This window comes from Carcharhinus amblyrhynchos, unplaced genomic scaffold (genome assembly GCF_965287045.1).
Source record: "Carcharhinus amblyrhynchos unplaced genomic scaffold, sCarAmb.v2.hapA scaffold_853, whole genome shotgun sequence".
Taxonomy (NCBI): Eukaryota; Metazoa; Chordata; class Chondrichthyes; order Carcharhiniformes; family Carcharhinidae; genus Carcharhinus; species Carcharhinus amblyrhynchos.
The window spans coordinates 613-10000 of record NW_027650593.1 but is presented as its reverse complement, the minus strand read 5'-3'; the positions used below and the strand labels follow the sequence as shown (position 1 = coordinate 10000).

Below are 9388 nucleotides of genomic sequence, written 5' to 3'. Positions count from 1 at the left end.
CAGCCATTCCAGCCGCCTCAGCTGCACCACCAGCACCCCTTACACAGCCAACAGCAGCAGCTTAACGAGAATGCCAATGATAGTAAGTGCAGGGTATGGGGGCACTGCGGGCCGATTGCTGGGGACGGGTGTGTCGCTGTATAACACTGGGGTACAGTACTGGTGGGGACGGGTCTGTCACTGTATAACACTGGGGTACAGTACTGGTGGGGACGGGTCTGTCGCTGTATAACACTGGGGTACAGTACTGGTGGGGACAGGTCTGTCACTGTATAACCCTGGGGTACAGTACTGGTGGGGACGGGTCTGTCACTGTGTAACACTGGGTACAGTACTGGTGGGGACGGGTCTGTCACTGTATAACACTGGGGTACAGTACTGGTGGAGACGGGTCTGTCGCTGTATAACACTGGGTACAGTACTGGTGGGGACGGGTCTGTTGCTGTATAACCCTGGGGTACAGTACTGGTGGGGACAGGTCTGTCTCTGTATAACACTGGGGTACAGTACTGGTGGGGACGGGTCTGTTGCTGTATAACACTGGGGTACAGTACTGGTGGGGACGGGTCTGTCGCTGTATAACACTGGGGTACAGTACTGGTGGGGACGGGTCTGTCGCTGTATAACACTGGGGTACAGTACTGGTGGGGACGGGTCTGTCGCTGTGTAACACTGGGGTACAGTACTGGTGGGGACAGGTCTGTCGCTGTATAACACTGGGGTACAGTACTGGTGAGGACGGGTCTGTCACTGTATAACACTGGGGTACAGTACTGGTGGGGACGGGTCTGTCACTGTATAACACTGGGGTGCAGTACTGGGGGGGACGGGTCTGTCGCTGTATAACACTGGGGTACAGTACTGGTGGGGACGGGTCTGTCGCTCTATAACACTGGGATACAGTACTGGTGGGGACAGGTCTGTCGCTGTATAACACTGGGATACAGTACTGGTGGGGACAGGTCTGTCGCTGTATAACACTGGGATTCAGTACTGGTGGGGACGGGTCTGTCGCTGTATAACACTGGGGTACAGTACTGGTGGGGACGGGTCTGTCGCTGTATAACACTGGGTGCAGTACTGGTGGGGACGGGTCTGTCGCTGTATGACACTGGGGTACAGTACTGGTGGGGACGGGTCTGTCGCTGTATAACACTGGGGTACAGTACTGGTGGGGACAGGTCTGTCACTGTATAACACTGGGGTACAGTACTGGTGGGGACGGGTCTGTCGCTGTATGACACTGGGGTACAGTACAGGTGGGGACGGGTCTGTCGCTGTATAACACTGGGGTACAGTACTGGTGGGGACGGGTCTGTCGCTGTATAACACTGGGGTACAGTACTGGTGGGGACGGGTCTGTCGCTGTATAACTCTGGGTGCAGTACTGCTTCTTCTGTCTGGAGATGAGTAGTGTTAAGCTACAAGTCTGAATTTCTGTTGAACAGAGCTGGCTGATTAATGTTCCCCGTTTGTTTTCTGTACCAGCTGTGATTCTGCGGAATTTGAACCCGCACACTACCCTTGATGTGATACTCAATGCCTTGACCCCCTACGCCGTGCTGTCTCCCTCCAATGTGCGCCTTATCAAAGATAAACAGACACAGTTGAACAGAGGGTTTGCCTTTATACAGCTCTCGACCATCGTGGTGAGTCCCAGCACTTTGATCTCCCATAACTGCCTCAAATTTAAAACGTTCATCAATTTAATCATTCAAACAAGTGATTCAATCAGTTCAAAATCAGGCACACTATTCACGGAGCAACTGTCCCCACACGGGGTTAGATACAGAGTGAAGCTCCCTCTACACTGTCCCCCCATCAAACACTCCCAGGACAGGTACAGCACGGGGTTAGATACAGAGTAAAGCTCCCTCTACACTGTCCCCCATCAAACACTCCCAGGACAGGTACAGCACAGGGTTAGATACAGAGTGAAGCTCCCTCTACACTGTCCCCCCATCAAACACTCCCAGGACAGGGACAGCACAGGGTTAGATACAGAGTAAAGCTCCTTCTACACTGTCCCCCATCAAACACTCCCAGGACAGGGACAGCACAGGGTTAGATACAGAGTAAAGCTCCCTCTACACTGTCCCCATCAAACACTCCCAGGACAGGGACAGCACAGGGTTAGATACAGAGTAAAGCTCCTTCTACACTGTCCCCCATCAAACACTCCCAGGACAGGGACAGCACAGGGTTAGATACAGAGTAAAGCTCCCTCTACACTGTCCCCCCATCAAACACTCCCAGGACAGGTACAGCACGGGGTTAGATACAGAGTAAAGCTCCCTCTACACTGTTCCCCATCAAACACTCCCAGGACAGGTACAGCACGGGGTTAGATATAGAGTAAAGCTCCCTCTACACTGTCCCCCCATCAAACACTCCCAGGACAGGTACAGCACGGGGTTAGATACAGAGTAAAGCTCCCTCTACACTGTTCCCCATCAAACACTCCCAGGACAGGTACAGCACGGGGTTAGATACAGAGTAAAACTCCCTGTCCATTACAGACTAGAGGAATGGAAGGGAGTCCCTGCCCGGACATTTACTGCTCACCCACCATGGGAGTTTGAGCGGGTGAGGCGTGGCAAATGGGAAGATCTGTTGACGTTGGGTGGGATTTTACGGGTTCGGGATGGGCGAGGCCGTGAATCCTGTCCTCGTGTCAGCGGTTGGCGGTGCTGGCGTTCTCCCCCAGATGGGTGTGAATCGTGGGGAGTTTCCCTGGGTACGCTGAGCTTGCTCAGAGTTGCTGCTTGAATAGATTGTGCTGTCTGTTTACAGGAAGCCTCTCAGCTGCTTCAGATCCTCCAGTCACTACAACCTCCTCTCAACATCGATGGCAAAACTATCAACGTTGAGTTTGCAAAGGGCACCAAGAGGTAGGTGTTGAGCCCCAGCGTTACCCATTATCTCAATCTCCAGCTTGTATTCTTAGATTGACTTTCTCACCCATGGAACACTCGGCAGATCAGTATTGGCACTTTGAGAAAGGGGAAATACCACCATGTTCCTCACCCTGTGGTCACACCTCGAACCTTGACATTGATCTGTAAGGGGCTTAGTTTAAGGCGCTCCCTCAGCACTGACCCTCCCACAGTGTGGCGCTCGCTCGCCGCCGACCCTCCCACAGTGCTGTGCTTCCTCAGCACTGACCCTCCCACAGTGCGGCGCTCCTTCGGCACTGACCCTCCCACAGTGCGGCGCTCCCTCAGCGCCGACCCTCCCACAGTGCGGCGCACCCTCTTTGTAGCCTAATATTATTGATTGTTCAGTGGTTGTTGTGTTGTTCTGTAGTGTTGTACGGTGTAGTTTGATGTTTGCTGATGGATTTGCTGAAGGCAGCTTTCCTCTCTCTGAGAGTCTCTTCCTTTGCCGTCCTGATGCAGGGATGTGGTGCTGACAGATGGCAGTCGGGCAAGTGCTGCTTCCGTGGCCAGTACGGCCATTGCCGCTGCTCAGTGGGCCGTCAACCAGGTGAGTGAGGGAAAAGGGGAGCTCGGGGTGATGGGGGGAGTACCCTGAGGGGCTGCAGACCTGAGAGCTGTGCTGCGGGGAATGCGGTGCTGGTGACCACTCAACTCCAACTGGCTCTCGGAGCTGGAGCAAACCATTTAGCCCCTCAAATCTAGCCAGTGATCAACATGCACAGGACACGCGCGAGGGTGTCCCCCTCACCGACTCCCACTGCCCGAATCCCTGAGAGACCAAAAATCCATCCAGTCCCAAAGCCTTCAGTGTCTCTGACACTCATAACTCTCCGGGGTGACCTGGCTCAAAGATACACAACCCTCTGATCTAAGAGGTTTCTCCTGATCTTGGTCGTAACTAATCAGCCCCCACTTATTCTGAGACTGTGCCCACCCCCGCCCCCACACCCCGTCCAACTGAGACAATCTCTCCATATCCGTCCCCTCAAACTCCTTTGTCTCCATTTCACTGCAATCGCCTCTCATTTCCGCCCTCCCCTCAGTATGGGCCTGTGTTACTCTGCCTCTGCCACTTGCCCCCTCTGTTAGCTGCTGGATTTACACCTTACGCACGGACACCTTTCATCACCTCCTGAGGAGCTTTGCAGCCAATGAAAAGATCCAAAGACTGGAAGAAATAGGAACAGGAGGAGGCCATTCGGCCCTTCGAGCTGCTCCCCCATTCATTTTGATCCTGGCTGATCATCAAATTCAATATCCTGAACACCTCCCCGCCCCCGCCATATCCCTCGATCCCTTTAGCCCCAGGAGCGATATTTAATTTCTTCCTGAAATCACACAACGTTTTGGCCTCAGCTACTTTCTGTGGGAGTGAATTCCACATGTTCACCACCCTGAGTCTGAGGTCACGTACCAACTGACTCAAGAACAGCTTCTTCCCTGCTGCTGTCAGACTTTTGACTGGACCTACCTTGCATTGAATTGATCTTTCTCTACATCCTAGCTATCACTGTAACACTACCTTCTGCACCTCTCATTTCCTTCTCTATGAACAGTATTATCTGTCTGTATAGCAAGCAGGAAACGATACTTTTTGCTGTACGTTAATATATTTTGACAGTCAAATCAAATCAAAATCTCTGGGTGAAGAAATTTCTCCTCACCTCAGTTCTAAAAGGTTTCCCCCTTATCCTCAAACCCTGACCCCTAGTTCTGGACTCCCCCCACCATCGGGGACATTCTTTCTGATTCTACCCTGTCTAACCCTGTTAGAATTTTATAAGTTTCTGTGAGATCCTCTCTCACCCTTTTAAACTCTGTTTGGTGAATATAGAATCATAGAATCCCTTCAGTGCAAAAAGAGGCCATTCAGCCCATTGAGTCTGCAGTGACCACAATCCCACCCAGGTCCTATACCCGCAACCCCATACATTTACCCGAGCTAATATCCCTTTCACGAATTTAGTACGGCCAGTGCTACCCTAACCAGCCCATCTTTCAGACTATGGGAGGAAACTGGAGCACCCGGAGGAAACCCACACAGACACGGAGAGAACGTGCAGACCCCACACAGACAGTGACCCAAGCAGGGAATTGAACCCGGGTCCCTTGCGCTGTGAGGCAGCAGTGCCAACCCACTGTGCCACCAAACCCTAACTGATTTAGCCTCTCCTGATATGACAGACCTGCCATCCCAGGAATCAGCCTGGTAAACCTTTGCTGTGCTCCCTCTATAGCAAGGACATCCTTCCTCAGATAAGGAGACCAAAACTGTACACAATACTCCAGGTGTGGCCTCACCAACACCCGGTACAATTGCAGCAACACATCCCTGCTCCTGTACTCATATCCTCTTGTCCAGTAACAATACCACTGCGCCATTGTGCAGGGAAACAGAGCAACAGATTTTCACACAGTAAACTCCCACAAACAACAATGTAAAGGTGGTCTATGAACCAAACAGGCAGCAGCTAATGGGGAACTGTTTATTGAGGGATGAATATTGACTGTAGGAGAGAACTCTCTTTCCTGCTGTACTCCGAATCCTGTAACGACCAGCGAATGCAGGGATCCTGCACTGTGGAACCTGCAGGCCTGTTGGATGCAGGGTCGCAGTGCCATGTTACACTCTAACCTTTCTTCTCCCCCCACCCCCCTGTAGAGTTCAGATTCTGACAGCCACAGCACATGGTTAAACCAGGATGGGCAAGGAGATTACTCGTACTACCCCCAGCAGAGCGGGCAGGACGATGGCTACCAACGCCAGTACTCCCAGGTTAGTGAGTGACTGCATCCACGGGAATATCTCCTTCCTGGGGGCTGTACAATGTCCAGGGGAACGGACGGTTCGGCTCAGACAGGCAACACAATGCCCCGCCCATTGTAACAGGAGGAGGCCATTCAGTCCTCTGTCTCCCTCCAGCCTGTTACACAGGAGCAGGTGGAGGCCATTCAGCCCCTCTGTCTCCAGCCTGTTACACAGGAACAGGAGGAGGCCATTCAGCCCCTCTGTCTCCAGCCTGTTGCGCAGGAGGAGGCCATTCAGCCCCTCTCTCTGCAGCCCGTTACACAGGAACAGGAGGAGGCCATTCAGCCCCTCTCTCTCCAGCCTGTTGCGCAGGAACAGGAGGAGGCCATTCAGCCCCTCTCTCTCCAGCCTGTTGCGCAGGAACAGGAGGAGGCCGTTCAGCCCCTCTCTCCAGCCTGTTGCGCAGGAACAGGAGGAGGCCGTTCAGCCCCTCTCAAGACTGACATCACTGAGTGACCTGTCTCTATTATTTTAATTTTGGATTTTCCAGATGTGGAAGTGTGATCTCTCCCAGATGTTGTTCCTGTGTGTGTATTTGATCCCCCAATGTCGATGGTTCTAACCCTCACCTCACCCACTGTAGGGTCAGCCCCAGTGCTGATGCTAACACCTTGTTTTACCTGGGCAGGGAGGGAACCAGTATTCCCAGGATTACCAGCGGAGCTCCGAGCAGAGGAGCAGCGGGCGATCGGCACCACCAACAACGTACGAGGCAGCTCCCACCACGGCAGGTGAGTCAGCCCCAACTCCCTGACTCCTTCCCAGGACCTTCTCTGTGCACTGGATCTAGATAGGCCTCTAAGAGAGTGTGTAGCTGACAGGGAAAGCTAACAACACCCAGACAATCCTGTGGCCACATGCATTATCCAAAGAACCACTGTGTCAAAACACTCTGTACCTGTCCTGGGAGTGTTTGATGGGGGACAGTGTAGAGGGAGCTTTACTCTGTATCTAACCCCGTGCTGTACCTGTCCTGGGAGTGTTTGATGGGGACAGTGTAGAGGGAGCTTTACTCTGTATCTAACCCCGTGCTGTACCTGTCCTGGGAGTGTTTGATGGGGGGACAGTGTAGAGGGAACTTTACTCTGTATCTAACCCCGTGCTGTACCTGTCCTGGGAGTGTTTGATGGGGGACAGTGTAGAGGGAGCTTTACTCTGTATCTAACCCCGTGCTGTACCTGTCCTGGGAGTGTTTGATGGGGACAGTGTAGAGGGAGCTTTACTCTGTATCTAACCCCGTGCTGTACCTGTCCTGGGAGTGTTTGATGGGAGACAGTGTAGAGGGAGCTTTACTCTGTATCTAACCCCGTGCTGTACCTGTCCTGGGAGTGTTTGATGGGGGGACAGTGTAGAGGGAGCTTTACTCTGTATCTAACCCTGTGCTGTACCTGTCCAACAGAATCTTCCTCGGAGCCAGGGATTCCTGGGATTGATCCTATCCCAAACCTGCAGCCGTATCCGCAGTCAGTTCAGACACAGGCTGCTCCCCAGTTGTACCAAAAGTCGTCCAGTGCCTCGTCAGACAGTGTGCGCAGCTCACAGGTAAGCTGTATTTGGAGCACAAACGGTAGGGGGAGGGATGGTGGTGGTGTTGGGTGAGATCGGCTTGTGCATAAGTCATTTTATTTAAGCCTCTGAGTTTTTGCATCAATTCGCACAATAACACAAAGTTATCCAGGATGTGCTCCTCTGTGGGAGAGTCGGTGCTGAGGGAGCGCTGCACTGTGGGAGGGTCGGTGCCGAGGGAGCGCCGCACTGTGGGAGGGTCGGTGCTGAGGGAGTGCTGCACTGTGGGAGGGTCGGTGCCGAGGGAGCGCCGCACTGTGGGAGGGTCGGTGCCGAGGGAGCGCCGCACTGTGGGAGGGTCAGTGCCGAGGGAATCATCTGAATTTTGATCTAAGCTGACAGCCTGAATCATGTTGGACACATGGTCTAGACTTACCCCTCAATGTGAAAGCCAGTCTTCCAGATATGAACCCCATCTTACTGCACCCCACTGACCTGTCTGTCCCTGTTCAGACCCCACAGACCAGCCGGTCCCCGGTCACCCAGAAGGTGGAGATTGTGGCTGAGCCCCAGCTGAACGTGGGTCAGGGGTCAGCGGTGAGTGGGAGCAGCCAGTCATCTGCAGGCTCCAGCTCGGGCACACAGGACTACACCCAGTACCGTGAGTACAGGCCTGTCCAGGGGAAAACGGCGAGTGTGTGTCCCTGCGGAGAGGGGAAAAGGGTATGGGGTGACCTGAGGGAGAGGGTGGGTGCCTGCGGGGAGAGGGTGGGTGCCTGTGGGGAGAGGGTGGGTGCCTGCGGGGAGAGGGTGGGTGCCTGCGGGGAGAGGGTGGGTGCCTGCGGGGAGAGGGTGGGTGCCTGCGGGGAGAGGGTGGGTGCCTGCGGGGACAGGGTGGGTGCCTGCGGGGAGAGGGTGGGTGCCTGCGGGGAGAGGGTGGGTGCCTGCGGGGAGAGGGTGGGGGATCTACGGGGAGAGGGTGGAGGGGTCCCCGGGGAGAGGGTGGAAGGGTCCCCGGTGGGGGAGGGTGGAGGTGTCTCCGGTGGGGGAGGGTGGAGGCGTCCCCGGTGGGGGAGGGTGGAGGCGTCCCCGGTGGGGGAGGGTGGAGGCGTCCCCGGTGGGGGAGGGTGGAGGCGTCCCCGGTGGGGGAGGGTGGAGGCGTCCCCGGTGGGGGAGGGTGGAGGGGTCCCCGGTGGGGGAGGGTGGAGGGGTCCCCGGTGGGGGAGGGTGGAGGGGTCCCTGGGGAGAGGGTGGAGGGGTCCCTGGGGAGAGGGGTGGGGGTGGTTTGTGGGTTCTCCAGAGTACCTGGGGTTGGAGGATTTGCCTCACGAAATTGTCTGAAATTGTCCCCAGTCTCCTTGGGCCTGGGAGTCCGTTCGGATCGATTCCCTTCGCTCCGTCCGGTTAAATAGAAACTGGGTTAAATCAGAATGCTGCATTGACCCTGTCTCCTCTGATACAGCTGTCCCAGATGTCTCCACTTACCAGTATGATGAGATGTCGGGGTATTACTATGACCCACACACAGGACTCTACTATGACCCCAACTCACAGGTAAAGTGGGATCCCGTCTATAACACGGCTTGGGCGGGGGTGGGGGGGATAGAGGAGGGATGGGGGCATTGAGGGTGTGTGTGCCAGATAGGGGGAGAGCCAGGTGGGGGTACCAAGCATATAAAAACATCGCAGGCAGGGACAGTGTTTCTGAGGGTGAATCTGCTCCCTCTCAGGCAGCACCTTCCAGATCACAACAACTCACCGTCTCGATAAAATTCTCCCCATCTCTCCCCCTGCCCCGATTCTCTTCAATCTGTCTCCCCCTCCCTTGCTCTCTGCTTACCCACCCTCCTGTCGCTGGGAAACACTTTCTCCTCATTCACTCGATCGAGGCCCCCTCACAATAGTGACTGCCTCGATTCAGTCTTCCCCCTTAACCTTCCCCACTCCGAGGAGAACGATCCCAGCTTCTCCCAGTCTCTCTCTCTCTCTCTCCAACATGGATGAAGTCTCCTCATCCCCTGGAACCATTCTGGGTAAATATCTGACTGCACCCTCCCCTCCCTTGAGGCCCCATGTCCTTGCTGCCAAGGTGGTTGGGGGGGTGGCAGCAGAATGGGGCACAGTCCTCCAGATT

At 54.9% G+C, this 9388-nt stretch overlaps 1 protein-coding gene across 1 annotated transcript in view; it reads left to right on the top strand.

Moving 5' to 3' along the window:
- Positions 1-8847, top strand: part of LOC145340224 (RNA-binding protein 10-like) — a gene marked incomplete at its 3' end in the record, with an annotated part of 34012 nt that extends 25165 nt beyond the window's left edge. Inside the window, exons 9-17 of the mRNA XM_080184651.1 lie at positions 1-82; positions 1489-1649; positions 2794-2891; positions 3399-3486; positions 5602-5715; positions 6377-6479; positions 7148-7290; positions 7768-7915; positions 8717-8847. The exon at positions 1-82 is cut by the window's left edge and continues 83 nt beyond it. Of these exons, the coding sequence (XP_080040777.1) occupies positions 1-82; positions 1489-1649; positions 2794-2891; positions 3399-3486; positions 5602-5715; positions 6377-6479; positions 7148-7290; positions 7768-7915; positions 8717-8847 (1068 nt within the window). The remainder of the gene's footprint in view (positions 83-1488; positions 1650-2793; positions 2892-3398; positions 3487-5601; positions 5716-6376; positions 6480-7147; positions 7291-7767; positions 7916-8716) is intronic.
- Positions 8848-9388: the final 541 nt, after the last annotated feature.